Genomic DNA, 27,287 nt, shown 5'->3' on the forward strand with positions numbered 1-27,287 from the left:
TACACCCTCCATCTCAGCACATGCTAATATTTAGATTACGGGGTCTGGGTGCTGTCACTTAAAATTATGACTTCAGTTGAGCAGGCAATGGTATCGAGTTAAACGCTGCAACTGGCCCTCGGCGGTCGTGATGACAACTGCATATTATAAAATTCCATTTTCATTATGCATGATTTTCATTAACTGAAAACAGTGAAGGGGAGGCATTATATTAAATCTCTGATGTATTTTCTGAGCATGACTCAAAGCACTGGGGAACCCCACGCAGAAAGACACATCTCAAAGCGGGTTTCTTTAGAAAAGACAACATTGCATACATTTATTAGGGATGGACGCCAATTCCAATACATGGCAAATCACCATTGTCCTTTAAATGTAGTGTCGACATTATTGCAAACACTTGTCTCCCTGCTGTTTTGTGTATTATATTTTATTATCTTAGGATAAAAAAAAACATTAACATTACATGGGATTGCCTTTTCTGCATAATTTAACGTATACACAGTGGGAAGCAGGATGGCTAATGCTTTAGACATCATCACAGCCTCTTCATAACCCCGCCCACCCCAGCCCACTGCCCGCATGCAGTTTGCACTGCACAAAGGCCAAAAGTCACGTGAGACTAGCCTGCAAAGAGCACAAGAAGCATTCACAGTAAGGAATATAGGAAGGAGGATAGGATGGAGGGTGGGGAGAGTAAAGATGAGAGGATAAAAGGGGAGAGGAGAAGAGAGGGAGTGAAACAAAGTGACTGCAGCACTGGCCTTGGTTTAGACAGGAGAAAGGAGCAGCATAGTCCTAGTATATCATTCTAACTTCTTCCCACACTTCAACTCCCGTCTCCTGATTGTGGTACTCTTCCATTGTCTTTGACACAAAAAGTTTGTTTATATATGCATGTATATATGTATATACATATATGTATATATATATAAACACATTTTTATAGCTACAGCACCTTTTCCCATGGGGCAACAGTGTCAATACCTCGCACATGGTACATGGCCGTGCCAAAGAAAAAAAGAAATAAAAACAATATATTGGTCAGGATATTTATCTTTTTTTCCCTAAAATTGGCATTTGACATGATGATATTCTATTGCCGTCTGGGGGAGGGAAGGGACAAAGGTTCTTCTTTTGAGTTTATATTCAAGTTTTCTCCTTTTTTCGTGTATAATTTCTTCTTTTCCTGTTTAAAAAGAGTTCACACTTTTGTGATTTGCGTGTGCTGCTCTTCATCAAAAGGTTCATTTTCCGGATCAGAGTCAGTGGTGTCAGAGTATCGATAATAGGTCTGGCTCATTGTCCGCTACGTCCGGGGTGACGGATGTTGAAGTGCTAGCCCTGCGGGAATTCGAAGGCTCCTCCACGGTTTTCGTAAAATACAACTTCACCTGGAAAGGAAGACAACCATTTTCAGTTGCATGGTAATGAGATAATCAGAAACGAGAATCATCGTTGGTATTTAGATTTACAGCCAACAGCTGCTGTCACTGCTTACCTTGAAGTTTGGGCGAGAAGTAGCGTTAGCTTTGTCTTTGTTGGCCTTGTCCAAGTCATTCTTGCGTGAGCGTCAGATAGGTAGTCCCTGTCGCTTTCCCTGCAGCTGTCCCTGCACTCTGCGCTTTGCGGCTGGCCCTGGCCCGGTCCCCCCTGCTGGCTCTCTGCATTGTTCACTGCCCCATTCTCCATCTTGTCCCCGCCCTCCTCTGGTCCAGGGATGAAGAAAGTGTTCACGCCAGAAGTGAACATTTTGTCCTGGCAGGGCAGAGGAGACAACAAAGGTGGATGAAATAATGAGAATTTTGGCAAAAATGGAGTATCCAAAGAAACTTTTTTTTTTTAATTAAATTCCTTCAACGAGCTCAGACCTAACTGGCTGAAGCTATTCTTTTTTCCTTATTGTTACAAATCCAATGATTAAACCAACCATGCATTAGTCAGTTCTTAGTATTTTCAGCCCCCATCTGTGCTCTCAGCCCGAGCCCGTTTGTTTCTACTGCAGATGTGAATCTTCAAAGCGACTCAGTAACTTCTTATTTAAAAATAATACTGAGCCTTTAGTTGCTGTAGTTTTTAGCAAACTTTACTCAAACAGGAGTAAATAGTGCATTTGTCGGAGTCTTTGAGTATTTATGACGGTAAATGAGGGATCAGCTCACACTACAGGGCCCCTGCTTATGGTACTGAGAGGAGCACATGAACAGAGTGGCTAAGTGATATTTTTAGTAGTTTTTTGTACACAACTGGTCTGCTACACAGAGCAGTAAGAGAATATCAGGCTTAGGTAAAACAAAAAAAATACTACATTTTGGTTTATTCATGGGATTGGGAGTTGGCTCACAATCCCTACTCATTGTTCTTTGACCTAGAAGACATCAAGACATGCAACAAGCTGAAATAAGCTCCTCGTGACCGATTAGAAACGTGAAAGACTCCTGAGCGTACGCACACACAAACACACCACTAACCTTCTTCATCATCTTATTCTGTTTATGGAAGAACTCCACTTTGATGTCTCCGCAAACTGGCAGCGGCTGGGGGAATTCGAAAAACATGTGCTTGTCCTCGCGCCGCGTATGAGCGGGGTCGACGTGTGGATCTTGACTTTCAGCTGGTACACCACAAACTGGGGATCTGCAAAAAGTGTCGACGTCGCACAGCGATGAGGGGCGAGATTGTGGGGGAAAAAAAAAAGAAGGAGAGATTTGTAAAGGGAGGAGAGACAGAAAGCACAGAGGAGGAGAGTGAGTGACAGAGGAGCAGGGAGTGATCAGGAGACAGGATACCAGTGTTATTACATGAGTTTGACAAAAAGGAAAAAAGCACAGCGGCACACCACCACCTCCCCCAATTGAATAAGTACAAAAAAATAAAGTGACAAAACATTATATTAAAATTAAGGAGGAAAAAAGGGAAAGTAACACCCAAAGAGACCCAGAACCAGAGACACAGGACCCTATTCTGATAGACAGTCATGGTTTGGTCTTGGAACAGCGCAACATGTTGCACAGAAAATCATTTCAACCCTTTTCCTGTCAGGGTGGTGGTTTGGAGATGACTACATATGCCTCTAAGCTTTTTCTATCCTGCAAGTCAACACATCTACCTCAGACTACTCCTGCCTGGTGGATCTCTGGGGCCACGTAAAAATCAAATGAGTGAATTCATAATAATAATAATCAGAATAATGGATGAAAGGCTCATTACCCCAATGCCAATTCCCTTTCTTGAAGCCCTGAGGGGTCGGCTCGCTCCTGTTTTAACGGTACTGTCCCCTTAGAGAGAAAGAAGGAGATTATCACAAACAGGGCCCGGCTGGCCTGTCAGGGGCTTGACAAGCACAGCAGAAGACACAAACACAAGAGCTCTACACAAATACGTACAGATATTTGCATCTACGTAGCTTGTCTTTAAAAAAACAACATACAGCACGTGGCTTTAAAGTGACGGTGCGTCTTAAACATTTGACATGGAACCTTGTGTGTGTTGTGTGATGCACAAAGGGGAAGGAACAAAGGGGGAACTTGAAATTACTGAGAAAAAAAAATCAAACGACCACAAAACATCAGAGTTTTCTTGTGTGATGATGAGTTATCTGTCACAGAATTATTGAACTGGCTTTTCCTCCGTGACAGTGATGTGTGTGTGTGTATATGAAGATGTCAAACTCAGAATAGGGCCTCTTTTTTAAGGGCGAGTTAGCAGGAAAGAGAAGGATCAATACAGTCAGGGCTGTTCAGCACAGTCAGGTGTTAGGGTGAAGAAGCCACAGACGTGAAGGAAGAAGAGGTGTTTTCTCTAACCGACAAATTCAGGTACAAGGAGAGGCACAACATTGTGTGACTCAGACACATTAGAGCAGATAAACAGAAATATTTGGCTTTTTTTGTTTTCACTCCTGAGGCATAACAAAGCGTTATTAAGCACTAAAAACTGACTTCTATATACAACAATATAAACAGCTGAAACATGAAAATATGGACAATGAAAATACATTTCAGGGTAAACAGTGACATTATCTGCTTAGAAATACTCGAGGTATCGTGGAAGCTAAGCTAAATCGCCACGGTTTGCTTTGCGTCAGGGGTCAAAAAGTGCAAATGTTTGCATACACACCATTTTACAAGACAGTCATAGCCCTCAAGCTCTGAGCAAACATGCAGTGATACGTAAATACTCATGACTGAGCAACTGAAACTAACGACAGCAACTCGGCTGCTGTGCTACTGTAAAAATAAATTAGCGACAGAGATATTTTAATTGTTCTAGTGACTGTGAGTGACTTCCTGGTCAGGTAGAACTCTTCCTTCTACTGTACTGTCCAATGTGAGCGGTTCACTTCCCTGGTGCGGCTCTCTTTATTGTTTAAAGCCGTGCACATTGTAACGCTGTGCACCAAATATTGAAAGAAACCACACAAAATCTGACTCCTATAAAGTCTCTCTTCTAAGGATGCTAAAGAAATTAAAAAACGATGGCTCAAATACCTCCTTTCTCTACTTCTGAGCTAATAAAATTCTTAGAAGGGCTGTTTTCATTCTCTTCAGCGAGAAACTACATCCTGTGATCTTAATAACATTTGAAATTTCCATTAAGACATCCAGTAGGGATGTGATTCAACAGGCCTTTTATTTCCCTGCGAGGGCAGAGAACATGTCGGCCTTGTTGTACGCTGCAACAAGAGGACTTAATCAATACGAAGCTGCCCTTGTTTGTCAAAGGTCCAAAAATACAGGAGCGAATTCAGCGCTCTTGATTCAGCTTTGAAAACCGTGCACAGGACGACTCAACTCTACCACGGATGACCCGCTCTGTTCTACGGTGCTAAACTGTAGCGTGGTGAGCCCTACAGTGCACCACACATCCAAGGCTCTCATTCCGTTTGAACAGCGGCATGCATGCCTACGCCCTAGTTTGGAGCTGAAGTTGAACATGAGCGTGACTCACTGCAGGTGCCCCCGCTGAACATAGGGAGAGTCTCGAACACCATTTTGTGGAAGAGGAGCGCCACCGGCTTGTACTCTAGCTGGTTCTTCAGTAGGTAGCTGTAGTAGTAGACGTAGCGGCGCTGGCTCGGGATCGTCACTCCCTGCAACACAAGTGACAAACGGTTAGAGATTCGAGGGGGGGGGTGTTTCGTGACATTGGCGACACCTGAGCCCCGACGTGCAGTTCAGCAATTTAACAATCATTTGTTTAAAACAGGACACTGGTATCATTTGCAACCTGCGTGACAGCAGTTCTGATGTAAAACAGGGCCGTGAGAGAACAAATGTTTACAGTTATTTTGCAACTAGAGTCAAAACACAAAACTCTTGTGTTTTACATCATTTCATATCTAATATCTTTTAATTTGGACAAGCAATGAACGCAGCAACATGCAATTAAATGACAAAATGATCCGCGGTCTGGAGCAATTTATCCAAAGCAACAAAAGTCCGTTGTGCCGAGGCATTTCTTATCCCCATCTTACCTTCTTGTCCCTTGTCCTGACTTCACCGTAAAAGTCAAGTGCTTCTTGGGCCTCCCCGAATTTGCCGCGATGGAGTAGATAAGCGCAGATCATGACTCCGGTGCGGCCCTTCCCGGCTTTACAGTGGATGGCCGCCACGTGATTGTCATCCTCGCTGAGCCACTGGTCCAGGTCTTCGCAAAACGGCTTAATTAGCTCCAGCTGAGGAGGGTTGTGGTCTTCGAAGGGGTACTGTGCAACTGATGCGTGACGGGATGCAGACCCACGCATAGTTGTAGTAAGAGAAAGAGGGGGGGAGAGAAAAGTGGAGACGAGACGGGGAGGAAGACACAGCGAACGTTTTGTGAGATTTTATTGACCTTGTGTGTCATCAAGCTTTTAAGGTCAATGCTTTTTTTTTTTTTTTAAGCAAGGGAGCATTTATTGAAGACATAAAGCCGCCTACCTCTGCAGTTAAATTTGGCAGCATCGTAGTGTCTTTCTGCACAGCTGAAATGGGAAGAACAAACTCCAGTTAGAGATCGCGCAGAGGAAGTTTGGAAGTAAACAAAGACCGGTTCGGGCACAAATAGCACTGCGGAACACTTACAGGTTGTAGATTTTGTAATGGTTTTTATGCTTTGAATCCAAAAACCTGTTGGCAGGAGAGAAAATAAGCAGTTAGAAGGTGTAATTATTAGATAATGATAATGAATAAACACAAATATCTCTTTTCTGTGATGACATAGCAGGAGCAGGGGCATCACTTACCGTACTACATCGTCTATATTGTTTCTGTACACGCCTTCAAGTCTCTCTGCTGGAAAGCCCATAGCAATGATGTTTGGGTAGATATCTGTACAGGCCGAGGGTCAAGGAAATGTACACTGTTATCGAGCCACATCTTCAAAAACTAGAGAAGCTTTCAACAGCAAAGCTTAAGTGATTTTAAAGCAGTCGCTACCTATAAAAATTACAGCACAATTGCAAGAACGCAGAGATGAGTGGCGGCGCGTAAAAAAAAAAAAAGTCCCAGAGAATGTCGATACGATTGTGTCGCTGTAGTTATGGATAGATGGGAGCGTAGAGGAGGGGCGCCGGTCAGTGTGTGAGAGTGTGCCTGTGTGTGTTTATACGCTGTGACAGATGGCCTTGACAGTGAGAAGCAGGCAGCGAGGACAGGAGTAACAGCGCTCCTCGCTTCAGCCGGGCCCACATGTGGGCGCACGAGGAGAGTCTCCGCTCCCTGACCTGCATGTATTTTTAGAGTCCAAAGATATATTTGGATGATCGCAAATGTTCGGCTTATCTCTCTTTTGAGCTCAGCTGGACTAATTTGAATATCTGCGAGATTGAATGCAGGGAACATGAAGTCACCCAGGTTGGAAAAAAAAAAAAAACTTTCATAGGACAAAAATGCTTTGTGCTGGGATTTACATGTGTTTCTAAAACATACACCAATGTACAAGACGCCAATGCAAAGCAGCATTTTATGAACTTGCACATAGCAGATTCCAGCACAAGTTTTAGCGCCACCTTGTCTGACATCACTGAATGGGCCTCCCCATTTCAGCACAGGTCAGTGATGGAAAATGTCGCGGCCGATTATATGGTAGCGTACATACAATCTTAAAAGGCACACATCAGTGTCATGCTGCAACGAAAAGAATAATTCAGTTAGCATGCATGTCTTCGAGGCTCGGTTGCAACGCCTACCTGTAACTGAAGTCTGCTTGTCGCCATAAGCTGTGGGATTTCACACTTCAACCACTGACTAAAGGGCAACCTTTTCTTACACTTCCTGTGAAACAGTGTCAGAATTAGAAAAGATGATTTTTTTTTTTTAATTGGATGTGTCTGTTTCATTTTGAGCAGACCTTATTTTTCAGAGGCAAATCACTTTCTAACCGGTCAGAAAAATTTGACACGCACGCCTGACAGCTCTGGGGAGAAAGCGCGGTTGGCAGCCTCCCCACAAACCTCAACTTTGCAAGTGTGCACGCATGCAAGTACCTGTGCATGGACAACCTTTTTTTCCATGCTACGCTCAGCGTGCACACACAGTTCATTGTTCAGTAAGAAGACCTGCAAGTGCAGAAAAACGCCGGAATCCAGAATAAGCAGCCGAGGTTAACTTTGAACCACGCCAAACAAAGATCAATTCAATTTCGAAGAAAGAAAAGGCCATCTTCAACAAATTCCAGTAAGAGAAATTCAATAAGTGCTCTAATGCAACTTTGTGCAGCTCATGCCAGGCTTTGATGCATGAATTCAACAAGCCCCAATAGGAAATCTATGGTATTGTTTGCATACAGCCAAGCTACTTCCCTGAAGCCCAACACAGTAGCCTATCTGTGTATACTGCGCCATAATCCCATCCATTAATGTCTCAAAGACCCAATTAGGAGCCAAATACAGGTTTTCTATGCTTTTTAATGGGCTACTCCAACCCTTGGACCTACAGCAAAGTGATCCCAGTCAGACTATTCTAAGTGTTTTAAAAAAGCTCCAAAGCTCCCAGGAGAGCCTCAGCCCAGGGCACGGGGGGCTTGGTCTCTGCAGCTGGGAGGAAACGCATATGCGGGACCCCTGACAGAAGCTCCAAGTAGGAGGCCAAAAAAAAAAAAGAAGTGCTGTTTTAGGCACGCCTTTTTCTTTAAAGCCAGCCCTGCCTCAGCTCTATGCATACGCCAAATCCACAACTGAGAGCAAGGGAAAGAGGGGGGAAAGGGAGAGTGGGAACCGGCAAGCGCTAAGTGAGGAGGAGGTGGGGATGACAGGAAAGGAGGAGAGCAGAGGAAAGGGGGCAAGCAGAGGGAGGGAGAATTACAGTGGGAGTAGTAAAGAAAAGAGCAAAGAAGAGGTGGTGGGTTGAGAGAGAGAGAGAGAGAGAGAGAGAGAGAGAGAGAGAGAGAGAGAGAGAGAGAGAGAGAGAGTGTGTGTGTGCACTCAGACAGCAACTCTGATACAAGATCACTGGCAACTCTATTTAAGGGCAATTCCCAGAACTGTGATACTGCATTACATAACTGCAGAGAGCCCATATTGTTTTTAGACACCATGCCAAAAATGATAAAAGGGATAGTTTGAAAAGGCCCACATCTGAACAAGAGGAGACTTCAAGTCAAAGAAAGATGCCACTTCTGAGTGGTGTGCCCCCTTCACACCTGCACAGCTGTAGAGGTACACCACAAAAAGTCCTGCCAGCACTTTACAAAGCCAGGTGAGAAGCGTCTGATCAAACACTGCCATGCACACCTTTCAGCATCTGCAGTCACACATACATCATAGCTAACAGTTCTGAATAGAATCAGTTCAGTAGGTTTCTGTCTATAGTGACAGTGGTAAATCAAAGCACCTAGCTTTACAAAGGAAAAAAAAACCCTAGTCAGCAAGGCTGCAACACAGCGACAGGAGCAAATTAAGATTATAAATACTCAAGGCTCTTCACTTCTTCACAAACTGTATGAAAAAAAGATAAGAATTACAATCATTACCATTACTAACAAACCATTACGTTTTAGATTGCTTGATTACTAATTTGACATACAGATTTTCATCACAATTTCCTCAGAGCCCGAGCTGACATCCTCAAATGTGTTTTGAATTAACCAACAGTTCTATAAACTAGAAAAAATACATATACCTTCCTATTAAACTGAGAAACCAGCAAGTTTTCACATTTAAGCAGCCCAAAGCAGTGAATCTTTCCTTTAAAAAAATAGATTATCAAAATCACTGCAGATTAATTTTAAGTCAAATGGCTCATCATTTCACTGGCTGCTCGATTCAACTCTAAAGCCAGAAATATTCAACTCTGGACTCAAAAAGCCAAAAAGGCAGGTTGACATCCAGACATAATGCCACAAAGCACACACAAATCCTAACTGTAACCATGAACTACTCCTAGCAATGTCACACACTAAACTTTGCATTTAGTTGGCCATGATCAACCACATCAGTAGCATATCTAGTTTATCATCAGCCAAATTAGTGAGTGTCAACTTTAGTACCAGCAACGATGCACCAGGGAACCAGGTCATTAACTGTTATCTGTGGTAACACGTGAAATGAGTCCTGCAGAGAAGCCTGAAATGGACCATCTTAAATGTGAAAATGACAGCATCTATATAGGCGGGGGGAAAAATTCAATTTCTCAAAGATTTCTTGGTATCTATCAATGGACATTCACTCACAAAGGACACAGGTGAGCTTACATCAGGGATGCTACTCTTTTCAGCTATTTGCACAATTATGTCACAATAAATCAGTTACCCACCTTATATTGAAGCAACATATATTCTAATGTAGACATGTCTGAGTAAAAACCACAAAAAACATTGTAAGATGAATACAGAACACCATCTATCCGCTTACAAGCGCCAAAAGACTAGAAAAAAAATACTGACTACATTCCACTAACAATTTGACAACCTCCAGCCAGTGCACCGCTGGGCGACTGGTATGCAAGTAAAATGCCTAAAGTCACACACCAATGTCCAGCTGAACGGGGGTTCTAGCTTTAATATGACTTTGACATTTATGCGTGCTACTTTGACAGATCCACCATCTTTCAAACATGCTGGGTGACAGCAAAGCTGCGCTGTCTGACCAACTAGCCAGCCAGCTAACTTAAGTAGCAGAGAAGCTAACTACCTCACGTTACTCCACTGACATTTCTGGTTCCAGTTCAACTGATCATTGCAACTATTACACGGTAGTAATCAATGTCTAGAATGTTGTGGAAATATTGAACGCAGAGAAGGATACATGTTAAGTCCAGGTCAAAACCATCCTCTTGGTATCTCCTTTTGTTCCGGCTGACCATTTCTTTTATAATCGCAGCCATTGTAGCAGGTGACAGGAGTCTATATGGGGTAAATGGTGAAAACAGGTTTATCTAGTATTGGCTGTCTGGTCGTGTATGTCGCAGTCTGTGGGTCTGCTCTCGGTCGTTGAATTTTGCAGGTCCTCGTAGAGACGTGCTAGCCAGCAGAGCTTGCAGTGGCTGTCGGTAGGATTAGAAAGGCTTCCTCTGGATCATAAAGACGGGCCTTGCTCTGCTCCTCCGTGCAGGCCCGACTTTCCCAATCCTGCAATTCGTTTTGCAAACAGCCCCGAGTAAAATACATGCAGTTGTCCTCAGAAAAACCTGTAGATGCCAGACACGGTCCAAGCTGATGGCTCAATGGCAGCTGCCGCGATTGACAGCAAGAGGACAGAGAACTCACCGGTTCTCAAAACCCGTATCCAGTCACTAAGACGTAGCTAGCTCGCTAGCTAACTAGCTAGCTAGCGCAGCTAGCTAGCAACAATAGCTAATGCTACCTCCTTTTTCGATCCAAAAGCCTCCTAACGATTCAACATTGTCATCGACTGATTGCCAAGAACACATCTGAAAAAAAGTGACAGGCTCCACCTTAACTGTATATAAACTACACAAAGATCAGAAATATGCAAAGGCTGGTTTGACAGTTCCGTCCCGGGAATCATCTTCTTTTCTCGTTCCTCTCTCCAGCTGAACTCTCAGGCTCCCATCATGGCCTCCACCGAAGGAAAAAAGAAGGTAGAGCAGGCTGGGATTTTAGAACAAATATCCCTCCGCCTTCACGCTGTAGTCCCGCAGCTTAATTAAAACCGACAAATGCAGAATTATCCAATACAATTTCAACATTTAATATCCGTATACGACAACCGGCTACTTACATACGGGATTGTTTTGACTCTTAAAAGCGTAACAGTCGAGTTATTTCGTACCTCTGGCGGAAGGATAACGTGTGTCCGCATGCGACGCTCCCTTCTGTCAAAGTGATCACGTGTGCCTGTAATTAGGGAAGTTTCTAACATAATGTCACTTTTCGCGGTTTAAACTGTCATTTCATGCAACAAATACATCACTGTAACATGCCCGTCAAATGACATTTAGCGCATTTACAGGGGAAATTTATGCTTTTGTTACATGATCTGTGCCGTTTTCTTTTTTTCAATTTCCTCAAACAAACGTAATTTATAAGAACGCTGTTAATTGCAGCGCCACAGAGGACGATGTAAAGAACACAATCAGTGAATAAAACATTTATAAACGTTTAATAAAATCAAGATGCATTCAAATTGTGTGAGTAAATTAGAAAGTACAGATTTGCAAGTTTTGGATTTTCATTAAGCATTTTGATAACGAGTTAATTAAAATGTCAAAAAAAAATCTACTTCCAGTTGCTTTCATGTAAATGTTTACTGGTTTCTTTTTCCTTTATTATAATTAATTAAATATTGTAGTGTTGGGCTGTTGGCAACATACATGAAACACATTTTCTCTATTTTCTAACATGCTATACACTAATCAATTGGAGATATAGAAAAATTAATTCAAAGCAAAAATAATTGTTGGCTGCAGATGTAGGGTTGATGTATTTCCATCACTCAAGCAGAAATCATTGCATGTTGCTATGTCCTGCCTTTAAAAAAAATAACGATTTGGAGGAAGGGGGCTTTGTTATTACAGTTAAAAATGATCGATCAAAGAATGGAACATCTATGATATCATGAAAAATCAGCCTCAGTCATTTCTGAATCTCAGTGACAGCTGCACCAGTCATTCCAGATTAAATCTGTGATCACAAATTGACATCTTCATGTCAAATAAGCAACCTTGCACATTAACTTTGCCAGTGCTGTGCTGAACACCCGCGCTCCAGTCGGTAGAGCATCACATTTTGAGGTGTTAAAACAGGGTTAGCCTATATTCAGAAATATATAGGCCTGTAGGACACGAGAGTCTTACATCAGCAGCCGGCCTGGTCATTTCAGTGACATGACATGTTGCATGTACAGTAGTTGGAGATTTTATCAAGTACAGAGGGTGCAGTTCAGCAGATTTAAATGGGGTTACCTGGAACATTGCAGATTAAATGATCTGATCCCATATAAGGCTAATTAGGAATCTGCTTCTTACAGGGCAGACTGGTTCTCCTCATAGAAGAACACTCATCTCATCGCAAGGTAAGCTCTTACAGCTTAATAACTGGCAAAATTAATCAGTCCTCCACGTTCACTCAACCATCTCTTAAGTATAATTTTAAAGTGTCTCAGGATCTCCTTAATCTGTTATAATATAACTAGCTGGGGAAAGCCATTATTGTCTCGAGCAGCTGTGCAAAAGATTTTGGACCATTTTAAAAACCACCACCAGGGTTTGACTGTGACTGCTGGAAGTGTGGGTTCATTCACCATTTAACAGGAAATCTGGCTGCTTTAGGCTAACATGCAGGGACATATGGCTGTCTTTGGTCCATCTCAGTGAGTGAAGTTATCATGATGGCTGCATTTATAGAGCCTAACTATAATAGAAACCCAAAGTGACTGAGCCCTTGTACATGCATCCATTTAGTTGTTTCAGGTCTTTTTGTTTCCTTATGCCGGTTTTTCCCAGCAGATGGCAGCATTGTACTTTTGGCTTTACAACCTGCAAACTCCAATCTATCCAGTTGACCATTAATCTTAACTCTCATAAGTTCTGCACCTTGTACGGACAGAAGTTAATGCCAAGTACGTTGCATAATGACAAAATCAGGACAGAGATAATAGCTGAAACATTTAAATCAAGTGCACTACCATAGTTGTATCAGGCAGTCGGTAATACTTTTATATACTATTACTGCATTTTACACACTCTTTCCTCCTAAAACGGCAGGTCTTTATTACATGAATGCACATGCCCACTTTTTAATATCACAAAACTCTCATAGACATTTAAGGCAAAAACCAGAAAGAAATGACAATTTCAGAGAAAGGGACTTTCACATTATATATAAAGAAATTATGTAGTTTCTCACAAGAATAACAAACATTAACACAGGAGGAATGAATTAACATCCATTCTTCTAAAACAATTAGGCAGTGTATGTCGTGATAAAACTACAATGGAACTTCCATTCAGGTCACACAAATAACTTGACAGACAGTGATAAAATTACCATGTTAAAATGCTATAAAAGTGAAAATTACATGTTTTTGTTGTACGTTCTTCAGATATCACATATTAAAAATGATTTCCCAGTCTTGAGTTCTGTTTCTAAATTTATAAAATAGAAATAAAAAATAATCTCAGGTTACCTTTAATTTATTAAAATACAAAGCTTAAATTAATATGTATATAAACACGAAGGATTTATAAATCACACAGATTTATAGGAATGCAAAAATGTGATGCTTTAACTTCTTAAGACGAGTCATTTTAATTTGGTGAGGGTGAAACACCCACCCTGTCAGAATGACTTGACTTGTATGATTTATAGAAATCAAAATTCATACCATCTAGAACCCTCCTGAAGGATAGCATGTATGTTTTACTTCCTTTGAGAGCTAACTTTATTAGTGTGCTGCTGACTGGTGGGCCGAGCGTTGATTACACGCTCTTCTGGAGAGAGGTGTAGTATTCCACCAACACCTTCCAGGCCTTGGGGGCCATGAAACCATCTGGAGGGTTCTCTCCACTCCGAGCCATGTTCCTCATTTTGGTTCCAGAGATGAACTCAAAATCAGCTTGTCTAAGAGATTGAAGACAGGCAGTATGGAGTGGGCAGAAAAGGGCATTAGAAGTCAATATTTACACATTATATAACACTGATAATGGCAAATAAACATGCACAGAAATACTAAAAAACGATGAAAAACAAATCCAAACACAAGTAGAAGTGAGCCTCAAAATTTACAAGGTTATAATTTCACAGAAAATGTATCGCTTGGAAATTTAAAACTTGAGAAAGAAAGATCTAACGTAATGCTCCATCAATGGTGAAACATTCTTACTCAACAAACACAGTGCAAGAAAACTACGAAAGAAGATTCAGGTTAAACATTTAAAATATAGTGAGCACAAAGAATTAGTGGGCAGAAAGACACATGCACAGTTATACTTTCAAGTCCTCTCAACAACCCACAAAAGACTCTTCATTTTCATTTTTTTTTAATCACCTAAATGTTGACTACAATTTACATAAACCCCCCTCAAAAACTGCAAGTCTTTCTTCACTCACCGTTCTGGGCTGTAAAAGTCCATTGCCTTCTTAGCCTTGTTGTAGGCGGCTACCCTGAAGGGGATGATCTCCACAGAGGTGAGACCGGGGGCCATGGTGAGGACCTTGCCCCCATGGGTGGGTTCATATAAGTCCTGCTTCGTCTCCGGGTGAGGCATGCCTGCAGGGTCCCGACCAACGATGTAAAAGTTTGCCCCTGCGATCATTCTGGCTCTACAGTGCCATTGAACCTGGAAGATATACAGGGTGACATTCAAACACAAATCATATGGTTTAACAGTCAAACCTCCGACCGAACCATAGCCCACCACTGCTCCTCACCTCTGTGGGTCCAGCGTACATCATCGGTGAGGGGAAGATGGCTACAATGGTACTATCAGGGTCAAGGACGCCCTCCTCCAGCACAGCAGCATGCTGCTTCATCCTCCAGTCCAGAGGCACATCGTCATCTTTGGTCCAGCCACCGAGCGGGTGAAGTAGCAGGACTGGCTTTTTGTATCCTCGTTCCAAGAGACGGCGCTTGGTGTCTTGCATAAGCAGGGCGTGACCGTTGTGGACCGGGTTACGCAGCTGGAAGGCAAATATCGCGTCTGGGGAGGATAGCAAAAAGGAACAAAACATAAAGTTCACATAACAGCAGTAATACTAGGGACTGATTGAGCTACTTTATGATCTCAGAGTTGTGCATTTAAAAAGCTGTTGCAGTAAATGTGGTCATCATGCCTTTTACATGACTCATATGGTATTAGATCATACATTTTGGGTCAAAATTGCTTGTGTGTTCTGTGTTTAAGGACACATTTGTTGACATTCTGTTTTTCTTACTATTAACAAATTTCATGAAAACACAAAACAACAGTCAGTTTTTCCTCCAAGCAAGCAACAAACCCAATATTGTGGATAGTTTTATGTCAAAAGTTTTTGAAGTCATTAATTAGAGACGACATAGCTCCATTTTTCACTAACATGAAAATAAGCGTTGTCGTTGCTTTTGCGTTATTCCCACATACTCTCTTATAAAAACTCACAACCATACTAAATTTGCTGCAGAACATAGTCTTCAAAATGTTCTGCTTCCTTCCGTTTGAATAATATTTGCTTAAACAACAGTGCCCATCTGTTTTAGGAAACCATTCTCTTTTAACAATGAAAATATAGATCTCAGATTAGTTAGCAAACTTAAGTCATCTCAGGACACTTTAGGATAAGGTCAAGATCTGAAAATATTATAGTGAGAAGCCAAACAACCTTCCACTGAGCAAGCAGGACTCGGGGTCGCTGGCCGACTGTCTCAACCGGTTGAGTTGAGGTGAGAGCAGTCGAGCAGCAGAGAAAAGTTGAGCAGTGTGTAAACACTAGGCGGGATTGTGAGGCCAATCACAGCAGACCGGTAACAAACAGATCACAACATGCTTGTACCAGTGGTAAAACTCAGCATAGAAAAGCAAATACACACTGTGTTGTGATGTTGATGCAAATATTAAGCAATCCTGAGCACAGCATTCATGTCAAAGTGAGTGAATTAGAGGAACACCAGGTGATAACATTTCACTGTTTGTTCCTTTCCAGAGAGACACTGTTTGTTTCCACTGAACACATCACAAAGATCACCATGCAGCTTTCTAGTTACCATTTTACTTTCTCATCTGGTCCCTTGTCAAGTTCTTCTGAAAGACAAATAGTGCATGTTTGCTTTTTTTCTTTTTTACCTGCTGCGATGGGTGTTTTATTAAAAGATTGTATTAATCAAAAGTGTCACACCAGCAGCTACAGATAACATATCATATGCCATTTTGTGTTCCCTAAATGTTACTGCAGTATAGAGCTTTAGATTTTCTAACCTGCTTTCATGTCTTTGAACTTCTGCTTGAGTTGCCGTGGAGTGAGGCGGTAGTGGTCAAGCCCATCGTTCCATTTGATTTCCTCCAGCACCTCCAGGTCACCACCTACCAGCCAATCACCTCCTTCCATAACCATCTACACAAGATGAGAAGCAGATATCATGAACAGCAATTAGGGTTAATACTGACAAAATATTATTCTAGGGGTTTAATGTGTGTTTTGTTTGAAACACAACCAAAAAGTTCAGAGCTTTGAAGGGAAACATTGATGTAGATACTGGAGGGTTTTGCTATCAGTGTGTACTGAAGGCATTACATGTATGTCTTACCTTAATATAAGGGTGCTGTGGGCAAGTGGTGCCCCACTGTCTGGCACAGCGTTCTTCCTTGCGGTGTGCGTAGAACTCTGGGTTCCTGAGAATAGCAACACGTGAACCCTGGTACTCCAGAGCTATAGCTGCACAGCCGTCCAGCTCCTGCTTGGCTTCGGTGCTAACAGGCAGGACTATAGGAACAGACATGTTGATGGCTCCACCTGAGAGTGAAGAGGATGTAGTGAGTAAACAGCGGACAGAGATCATGTAGGTAGCTCGTGATAATAAAGGCTAATAGATCAATACAAAATTCAGAAAACAGATTTAAATAAAAACTGAGTTTCGTTTTATAATACATGAGAAACCAAAAGGAAACATTTTCTGCCAGGAAATGTGGTGCTACTGTAAATCTGGATTTTTTTTTAGTTCAAAAAAGAACTGGGTCAGATTTTTTGAGTTAAATAAATTAGAAAAAGAAATGGATTGTTTTATAAAGTTTCCTATATCATGGTCTTAGACAAAAGCTATACAGTGACATGAAAACAAAGAAACTGATGCATTGATTGCATTGCTAGAAAGTACTTTTTTGCAGCCTGTTCTTTACTCTAAGAACATATACGGTGGTGGAAAAAAGTTTTCAGACGCCCCATACATTTGTGAAATATTGCATTAAGAATCACTCTTAGGTGCACTGTTCAAGTGCAACTTATTTGAGCACAATCACAGCCATAATACTAAACAGATCCTTAAAAAAAGCAATTAAAAACTTAAAATTGATTGGTTCCATAAAAATAAGAAATTTTGAGTATTGGGCCATTTTGGTAGAATTTATTTTTGTGAGTTTTTCTTGGATACAATAAACAAAAAAAACAAAAAAAACATTTGTATTTGTTTGTGTCTGTCTAATGCAGCCACACCTTTTGAAACACAAAAAAGATTTTCCCACAAATAATTCATGATAATATTTGAGATTGTGGAACATTTTAAGGGTGTCCAAAACTTTTTTCCACCACTATGTAGTATTTAGTTGTGAATAGTGAGCTACTCACCAGTTGAGTTTATTTAAATATGGAATTATTATTTGTCGCATGTGGCAAACACCATTTCAATGGTAGGAAAACTACATATTCATCAACACACATCCTATTTTTTTTCCTAGCTGGCTATAAGCCTAAAATGTCTGCAAACCTAAACATCACTGTGATTCACTAACTAAATCCATCTCAACTCATCTGGTTGATGCTGCCCTTTAGGGAAGGGTGTTCCAGGTTATATCGCTGTAACACCAGAATAATTAAGGTGACAATAGCGAGTACTAGTACAGTAGAATCGGCTTTGTGCCCATAACCTATAATTACCAACTGAATTTGGCTGACTGCCGATGCTGATACTGACACATGCATGTATTTTTCCACTCAACCACAGAGAAAATCAAATTTCTCCTGTAGTGGAATTAACATATTACACAGAAGATACAATGCTTTTTAAATGCACATATTCACTGTGCACAATAAGAAAAGCACTTCAACTTACATGTAAAACATGCCATCCCAGTTCAAAACTGTAAACATTTAGCCTTTTTGGCAATATCAGCAACTAATTTTTAATTTGAGGCTGATGTAGATTTTTTTTTAAGCTTTTACCAGCTGATAAAAATGATGGTGCTGATACTTTTGTGCATTTTTAGATCACAGTGTGATCGACTCTTACCATCAAGCAGGTTGCCAAAGTGCATGACCTGGAGGAACTCTCTCTCTCTCATGAAACCTGTCAGAGGGCTGGCCCAGCCCTCTGCCAAAACCTGCACCCACTGTAGATCCAGCTGTGGACAAAGAAAAATTCCACATGAACAGCATGAAAAACTATGATACTGAAGGTATATTTTCTCTTCAGGAAAACCATAGGTTAAACTGCATTGGTGATAGTTGTGTGTTAACAACATACACATTTCATAACTAATTGCCCAGTAAATTGTAGAAGTATGAATGATGGCAGGGAAATATCACAAAATAGACACAATCAATCAACTGCTTTTTTTTAAAGTCACATATTGGCTTTAAACTGTCGATCTTTCTCCATTACTAAAAGACTTTTCAGTGCTTAATCATATAAAATTACATTTGTGCAGTCAAAGGACACATTTCTGCAGATATCTTTCAGCAAAATGTACTGAAAAAAAACATGTTGAATGTACAGCCTTGGGTGAATAATAGAGTGCAATTTGTAAACACATTACAGCATTAATAAAAGGCAATTAACAAGTATTAAGTCCACTGAACCTTCTTTAAATCAAACAATTTATATTTTTAACACGCTGAACTCGATAGCTGCAGATCAGACAGACCGGTCCGTGTTATAAAATCAGAGCAGCGGAAAATGCCACCATGAACAGCTCTCTGCCACGTCCAATATTGACCCCTCGTTCATTTGCTGTGTAATAAAAACAAACCTATGTACTGAATGGGTTACCTTGGTGATGCTGATGGTGGGCAGAGTTTTTGCATCAGCCATGGCAAGATTCAGTTTGTTCTCTGGAACAAAGAGTTCATTCACCTCCTCCATGATCTCGCTTGGTACAATATTCTACATACAGGCAGAAAGAGGGAATATTAATATTCTAGTCAGATATGGTTGATAGTGCAGGGTTTAAATCAGCAAGCATCCTTTTATTTCATCCATCCTTAGAAACAGCTTAAAGAGTAGAATTTTTTGAGTTATATTTCACACCAAAAAAAAACAAACAAAAGAAAATCGTTCGTACAGCACACCAGTAGGAGTAGCTCTAAATAGTCCACAAAACCAACTAACAAATTGGTAATATAATTTGATGGATCTTTCCCAAGTAGGAAATAATTATGTCAATATTCTTGGAATGCTATCCTTGAAGCCATTAAACAAACCACTGAATCATCTCCAGAGGTCACAGAAAAACTGTTATTTTACTCCACCACTTCCTGAGAATGAGCACTGTCATGACTAATCCATTAATGAAGCAAACCTGATGCAGCTATGAACTAGACACACACTATGTGGTAACCATTCAATTTCATCTGAACCAACAGACTGAGTAAGCTCGCCTTGGGACATTTATCAAGTACAGAACATGTCAATACATGTTTACCTTCTGAATTCCACCTGTGTAGTTTTGCTTTTGATGTACAAATCCTTCTTGAGCTTGATATTAGCAAGATATTTCCTCATAGCGCATATATGATATAATGTGATTGGAAATAGGTTGTCTACAGTAGCAACTATGAATGCGCTAAAATATATTATTTGGTTTTCATGAGTCTAAATCTTTAAATAGCTGTTTAGAAATGTATTCAAATGTGTGTAAACATGAATTGTCTGACTTTGTTCTTTGTAAGTCAACAGAACAGGAGAGAGCACTATTTGTAAAATGGCTACTTTACATAATCTTTTCATTGACTCGAGATGACACTGCATGTTTTATTTTGTAAGTAAGGCAACTGTCATCCCCGTGATAGGGTTGCATAGTGCCGATGTATTTACACATTTACTTTATCAGGAACCTTTCCTCCACAAAGGTTGGGCCTTGGCAGCACATTAACTTTTTTTATCATAATGTGACTTAAGGTGTACTTAACTCTTACTTTCAAAATTTGCACTTGCAAAGCCAAGATCGAAGGTACACCACTCTTTCCAGTTTGACTTTTGTGATTTAGATGGTGGCAAATACCAAACAACATTGGATATTGTAGTGAACTCTATGTCTGTGGGTGCACATTTACAGAATAAATTATCGTTGGATCAAAACAGTTTTAGAAAAGAATATCTATTTTTTATATCTTTATCACCCATGAAAGATGCGGATTATTATTACTGGGAAATGAAAGGAAGTCTGAGCTATCATTTCTCAACTGAATCATTACTGTTTGCTGCTGCAACACTAAACTTCTCGGCTATTTGTTACCTATCCCCATTTACAGGAAAGTTGTCATAGTTTGACTTCCCCAATTTCCTAAGAGCATCTTGAGCATCTTCACATTTAGTATCTATAACATTGTTTGGTTTCAGGAAGTCAGCTAGTGCAGCTCGTCCTTGACTCGGCTGAATAACCCATTGATTTCAGGTCAAAACAAGGTAATTAGCAAATCACAAAGGCTGCAGTTTAGTATATATGCTGTACAGTGGGTGTGATCCAGTGTTTAAACCGTTGTGTCAATATGTTTGCAAAGTCACCCTGTCCTCCGTGTGTTAGTCACACTATTGAAGGTATCTCCTGTGGTAATGCTTCATCCCGCTTGAAATGTAATACACAGTAAAGACTTAAAAAGATACTGCAAATCTAATCACAATATCTGTTACAAAAATCACAATTAGTTTTGCTTTGACCCTGACTATACTGAACTTTGTGACACAAGCTGTTTGTTTAAAAAGGGATATACTGTATCAGACCATTAAATTATTAAAACAGTGGCCTCGTGCCACATAATTGAGAACTCTTTACTTTAAAACATTTCTTTTCAACATTACAGATTTGTAAATTGACTCTGATGGAAGGCTATGTGATATACAACATGTACAGTAGCCACAGTGGGTCATTCTCCTACAAAAAATGGGACATATTTGACAGCGATTAGCAAAAAAACCCCAAGATTATTGCTTGTCACACCCACCTGCTCCTTGAGCAGATCCAGTACTTGGTGAAGGCATTCATTCACTGTGAGCTCTCCAGTTTTCAGAACAAGCTCGGGCGCCTCAGGACGCTCATAATCTGAATCAATCCCAGTGAAACCTGGCAACAAATGTAAAAAGAATGCCACTGAAAGCTCCCTTAGCACTGATATAAAACTATAAACTTGAATAAAATACAATTAGAACATGCACGAATCACGCTGTAGTTGTACAAAGGCCTTCTCGTTACTTGTGTAACTCATAAAGTGGTAACACACAAACACTGGGAGAACATTTGCTGTGGTGAGCTTTGTCACACAGACCTTTAATCTCTCCAGCACGAGCCTTCTTGTAAAGTCCTTTGACATCCCTGCTCTCACACAAGTCAAGAGGGGCGTGGACAAATACTTCGAAAAATGGCAGCCCGGCATTTGCGTGGACTTTCCTCGCCTCATCACGATCCTGTAGGGGGGGGGGAAAGTAGAAATATTTCATTTAAATGCATTTTGGGTGGCAAATCTTATAGCTCAACAGGTGTCATGTATCAACCTTTGCTAGATAAAGCTTTTAGCTATTTAAACGAGCAACTACAGTATGCACCAAAATTGAAATGCTCATGTTTTCTGACCTTAGTGAAAGGAGAGATGAAACTGGTGACGCACACGAGGCCAGCGTCAGCAAACAGTTTGGCCACTTCAGCGACACGCCGGATGTTTTCCTCTCGGTCTTCAGCAGAGAAGCCCAGATTCTTGTTCAGGCCGTGGCGAATGTTGTCACCGTCCAGCGAGTAGCAAGGGATAGCGTGGGACACAAGGTATTCTTCCAGTGCAAAACTGATGGTAGTCTTCCCAGCGCCAGACAAACCTGGTCAGCACAGCATAGTTTCAGATAGAACCTTGTACCATCTATGACTCTTATGTGGCAGAAGAATGAGCCACCTGATAATAAAGGGGCGAATGTTATGTAAGACTTTACCGGTGAGCCAAATGGTACAGCCCCTGAAGCCACCCCTGGTGCCCACGACTTGGCCTCTCTTAGTTCGACTGACATGGTGGGCCTGGAACACCACGTTGGTCGACCTGCTGAGATCCTGAAAAAGAAGACCAGAGGCTAACTGAAGACACAATTGACACAAATACTCGGTGTAAAAAAATAAACCTTTGAGAGGTGGCCTCTTACTACAACTTAAATGTCTTCAGCTCAGATTATGTTACCTATTTACCCACACAGACATCCCACCTCTGCTTTGTCTGTTCTGCTTCCAAGTCTCACAACACCTGTAGGCAGATCTACTGAGTGTTTACTAGGAAAATCTTAGATCTGACTGACTTTAGTAAGATTTCACTGTCATGTCATGCAAACTAACATGTCACGGAAATTGACACAGTAATGGGAACCCAGTTTAGCAGAGCAAAACTGGTTTTACATGTCGGGCCTAAAGTGACTATGTGGACCAGGCTGTGGATAAATGGGGCTGTATTGACTTCTAAAGGGGAGGGGTGAGGAATGGAGGCATAGCGGGGATAGAGGGAGGGAGAGGACTGACTGGACAATGTGTCCAGTGTGCTGCCTGCAGCCCAGCGATGATGTGGCAGTGCTCGTGCCCACACGTTCGCCCTCTGCACCCACTCCCCCTTCATCCCCACATCCCTTACGCCTATAACCTGTCCACCCAGTGCTGCAGCAGTTTAACACACCAGACGCTGCCATTTACCCTCACAGGATTTGAGTCACCCGTGTTCAAAGAGCCATTTTTCACATACAAAAACAGCCTTGAGTCTAAAAAAATCTACCACCCTGAATCGGCACACATCCCAGTGTGTTATGACTGCCATCCTAGTGAGGGTGGGGATGCACAGTGTTAACAATATACCGAGCCCGCACACTGTGGGTGAGGCGTGAACAAACAGCAGTATTCTTTCAAATATAGGAGACACCTTCTCTCCTTGCCATCTCATTGCCAACACACTACTTCTCATCTTCCCTTCCTCCTTTTCTATGGTCAGTTTCTTTTCCAAATGAGGTGTTTGTCGAGTCTGTGCGCTGTCATCAAAATCCAAAATACTTTCCTTTTTTATACATATGTTTCCAATAAAAACAGAACAGAGAATCACATTATAATCTGTTTTTTCATCCCTTTGTTCATTTTATTTTGCATGTCCCTTTTAACTACCTTGTTGAAATGCACATTAAGATAAGATAAGATAAGATAAGATAAGATAAGATAAGATAAGATAAGATAAGATAAGATAAGATAAGATAGACTTTATTGATCTCACAAAGGAGAAATTTACTGTTACGGGGCTCTTAGGAACAAAAAAACAGAGGAGTGCAAAAGTCACGAAAGTGCAAGAACAAGATAATAAATATTGCACATAATAACAACTACACATTGAACTTAATTCCTATTAATCTGAAAAATCTTCTCGTTTTCAGTCTGGAAGACCTTGTATGACTCTTTTCCCCCTGCTCTACGTTCAGTCTCCATCATTCTTTCTTAGGAAATCACAGCTGATAAACATGATGACAATCAAGTGATCTTGAATTCCTCGACCAATGACTTATGTGCATGTAATAATGGAAGTAGCTACAAGACAACTGTGTGCTTTATAGATATTTTATGACCCTTCCTGTAGAAAAGCCCTCTAGAAAGTGGCTTTCTTTTCTGCGAGGAGGTTACTTGTTAGTAACTTGTGTTTGCCTTTTTCTAGTAAGGCATCGAGTTTGCAATAATACGTGGTGAGTTCTGAGTTGTGCCAAATGCTGGGGTAACTTAGTAACTCACTGCATATTTTAGAGCCACAACCAATCATTTCATTCACTGTTTCACCAAAATGGGGAAAATGCACAAGTTTGCATATTTAAATGTGTTGTTCTGTCCAACCAACTGTCCAAGGTCAAAAAAAGGCAGCAAATATTCACAGTTAAGAAGTCTGAAGCGGCAGCTATTTCACAATTTTAAGGTACCAAACGTTCACATTTAGGAAGTTTGAAGCTGTAGCTATTTCACACTTTTCCAAGAAGTTTTTTGAAAAGTCTCCAAATTTACATATTTAAATTTTTTGTTCCACCCAACCAACTTTCCAAAAACTGTAAAAGGCAGCGAATTTTTGCATTGAGGAAGTTTGAAGTTCAAGTTCAAGTTCAAGTTCAACTTTATTTGCCATTTGCAGTATAAAACCACATTGGAAAAAAAGGTGCAAGAGCTCAAAGTGCACTGTCAACATCTATAAAACAGCAGCAGTACAGAAGAAAGTAAAACAATAACAAAACAGAGAACATAACAAACAATGCCACATAAAATACCTAAAAATAAAATGCTAAAAACCAATAAATAGTTCGTAACAGAAATAAAAACATATTAAAAACCAGATACATTATTTAAAGTGATCACAGCTTGTGGGAAGAAGCTCTTAAAGTGACGAGACATGGTACATTTGATTGAGCGATATCTTTTCCCTGAGGGAAGGACTTCAAACATGGTCCTGGCAGGATGGCCTGAGGAGTCCTTTACAATCTGTAAAGCTCGGTTTAAGAGTCTCGCTTTATATGTGGCCTCCAGGAGCGGCAAGGTGTAGCCAATTGTCCTTCTGGCTGAACAGACCACTTTGTCCAAAGCTTTCTTTTCTTTCACGGTGAGATTACCAAACCACACAATGAAAGAGCTGGTTAACACACTTTCAATCACACAATGATAAAAGCTTGCAACTATTTCACAATTTTTCAAGAAAAATGGGAAAATACCTAAGTTTACATATTCAAATGTGTTGTTCCATCCAACCAACTTTCCAAAATCCAAAAAAGGAAGCAAATATTTACTTTTAAGAAGTTTGAAGCAGCAACTATTCAACAATTTTCCAAGAAAATTTTTGAAAAATGCCCAAGTTTGCAGATTTAAATTTGTTGTTTCATCCAGCCAGCTGTCCAAAAACTAAAAAAGGCAGCAAAAATTCACACTTAAGTAGTCTGAAGCAGTAACTACTTCACAATTTTCCAAGAAAAATGGTAAAACATACTCGAGTTTGCATATTTAAATTAGTTGTTCTGCCCAATCAACATTCCAAAACCCAAATGATGCCAGTAAATATTTAAAATTAAGAAGTTTGAAGCAGCAACTACTCACAATTTTCTGACAAAATTCTGACAAACAGCCAAGTTTACATATTTAAATTTGTTGGTCCATCTAATCAAGTGTCCAAGAACTAAAAAAGACAGCAAATATTCACATTTGAGAAGTCTGAAGCAGGGACTGTTTAACAAATTTCCATCAAAAGTGACTCAGACATGACATTTCTCCAAGCAGTTGCTGACAAAGCTCTACGTGAGCTCATTTGATGAAATCAGTGTTACAAAGTGTCTGAACGCTTTAACCAGTGCATCTACAATTTGCTGCTTTAAGGGATTAAAATCAAGACACATGGCAGGTTTGAGGATGGAAATACTGCATGAGCTTTTTACAGTTGAGGTCATTTCCAGATTTCTGGCTGTCTCACTCTTAGGGTGAGTCCACATATGTTCTCCAAGTTAGCAGCATTCCTGTGCAGCATCAGTCTGCTGTGTCACAGTGGCTTCTTTCTCCCCCTCACAAGACACCCAGTGTTATGAATGGAACAAATTCACATGGATCCTTTACTACAACCGGCCTATTCAAGAGCCAAGTCTACAACATCACACCTGACAGTACAGTACAGAGGCATATAAGTGAACGTGGCGTTGCAGGGGGAAAACTGCTTTAAAACAACAATCTGAAGTCATTTTAAAGGGGAAAAAAGACACTAATAGAGTTTACTTCTCACTGTGCGATCATCAGACCTCAGTGTGGTAAAAAGAGACCATAAAACGGGTGGTCAGTGTTATTCCTGCCAGTTAAAATAACACACTTACTTTCCACATATTTGGGAGGAGTTTTACATCTCGGACGCTGGTGGCTCCTAAACACTTCGCCGCACTTATTCCAAACATTTTGACTCTTATCTGATGACAGCCTCTATTTGATTCGTCTGCCCTCCTCCTCTGCCCCCGTTATCTCCCACATCTACTCACCGTACGAAGCTTTTTCACCCCGGACATTTCGCTCTTAGTGTAACGCCGCTGCTGAACACTGGGCTCGGACACACGGAGGCCTGGACGGTCTGGAATCTGCCGCTCGCTTCGGCTTGTAAAACTTTTGGCCATGTAATCGAAGAAGGCGGATGGGGTTTTTTAAAAGGGACTTCAAGACACGTAGCATTCCGCTGGCCCAGCCTCCTACCCTCCCAACCATCCTCCCTCCCTCCTCCGACGTTCAAAAAATCTGCATAAAATATCGTATACCAACGAGGCACAGGGGCAAGACGGGACGAGCACCGAAACCGGCAGAACTGGGTCGGTGGTTGGGTAATGGGCATGACACGTTACTACGGTGTTTAACTAGAAACACGTTAGATGAAATGTCTCACCTCAAGTGGTGTGGAAGCTGTTTTTGTCAAAGGAGGCTAATTCGGGTTTTAAAAGTAGTCTCCGTACCGTTAAAAACACCCAACTGAAAGCCCACAGTCACTTTCTAAGCTGGCTGCCGGTTAGCTTAGCAAGTTAGCTTTAAAAGTGTAACAGCAAAGTGCGGTTATTTAGCGAGTGTTTTCACCGCCACCGCCTCCCCCCCCCCCCCCCCCCCCCCCACACACACACACACAAAATAAAGTAACACGCTAATGAGTGTGTGCAGTGAAAGCAAAGTCGGCGCAATAAACAATCGTTTCAAAGGCGTTTCCAAAGGTAGCGATTAACGGTCAAAGTGTAAAGGAACTGCTAGTATTAATGGACGGATACCTCCAGTTTTGATTCAACCTCAAATGAAGTCTGTTTAAATCTCCGCAACAGACACACACATCATTTCTTCGTGGATAATATCACCAAAGCAGTGTCACTTCCTGTAAATCAGGTTTGTCGTAACTAATTGCTTTATTGATGGTTGGTAAATCTTTCGTACTTTATTCAGTGGACATGCAACAAGCCCTGATGTGGA

The 27,287-nt window shown here is 41.0% G+C and overlaps 2 protein-coding genes across 3 annotated transcripts; both read right to left on the minus strand.

Annotated features, from left to right (window-relative positions):
- Positions 1-481: 481 nt before the first annotated feature.
- On the minus strand, positions 482-11,038 carry ptena (phosphatase and tensin homolog A). The gene is given in 14 exon segments (XM_022186994.2): positions 482-1,291; positions 1,293-1,394; positions 1,502-1,569; positions 1,572-1,758; positions 2,472-2,590; positions 2,593-2,637; positions 3,211-3,264; positions 3,267-3,278; positions 4,951-5,092; positions 5,477-5,715; positions 5,922-5,965; positions 6,066-6,110; positions 6,227-6,311; positions 10,226-11,038. Coding segments are annotated over 14 exon segments (1,308 nt in total). The 5' UTR covers positions 10,305-11,038; the 3' UTR covers positions 482-1,204.
- A 485-nt stretch (positions 11,039-11,523) lies between these two features.
- LOC110945393 (bifunctional 3'-phosphoadenosine 5'-phosphosulfate synthase 2-like) lies at positions 11,524-26,494 on the minus strand. Of its 2 annotated transcripts, none has more exons than XM_022186979.2 (12): positions 26,327-26,494; positions 22,259-22,373; positions 21,912-22,147; positions 21,607-21,745; positions 21,286-21,404; positions 19,115-19,228; positions 18,356-18,467; positions 16,661-16,866; positions 16,332-16,467; positions 14,812-15,080; positions 14,491-14,720; positions 11,524-14,001 (listed from the first exon to the last, which is right to left on the minus strand). In XM_022186979.2, exons 1-12 carry the CDS (start codon positions 26,456-26,458, stop codon positions 13,860-13,862), a joined length of 1,950 nt encoding a protein of 649 aa, XP_022042671.1. In that variant the 5' UTR covers positions 26,459-26,494; the 3' UTR covers positions 11,524-13,859. The 2 variants fall into 2 exon arrangements, with proteins under 2 accessions (XP_022042671.1, XP_022042679.2); XM_022186987.2 differs by lacking the exon at positions 26,327-26,494 and adding an exon at positions 26,168-26,191.
- Between the last annotated feature and the right edge of the window lie 793 nt (positions 26,495-27,287).

The sequence above is a fragment of the Acanthochromis polyacanthus genome, chromosome 15 (genome assembly GCF_021347895.1).
Source record: "Acanthochromis polyacanthus isolate Apoly-LR-REF ecotype Palm Island chromosome 15, KAUST_Apoly_ChrSc, whole genome shotgun sequence".
Taxonomy (NCBI): domain Eukaryota; kingdom Metazoa; phylum Chordata; class Actinopteri; family Pomacentridae; genus Acanthochromis; species Acanthochromis polyacanthus.

What these genes read in the sequence shown, in the direction of transcription:
- LOC110945393 (XM_022186979.2), bottom strand. Translation starts at nt 26,458, where the DNA reads ATGGCCAAAAGTTTTACAAGCCGAAGCGAGCGGCAGATTCCAGACCGT. An exon ending in CCACCATCAGCATCACCAAG is followed by an intron (nt 18,468 to 19,114) that starts GTAACCCATTCA and finishes CTTTGTCCACAG; the next exon opens with CTGGATCTACAGTGGGTGCA. An exon ending in GACTTTTACAGCCCAGAACG is followed by an intron (nt 14,002 to 14,490) that starts GTGAGTGAAGAA and finishes TCAATCTCTTAG; the next exon opens with ACAAGCTGATTTTGAGTTCA.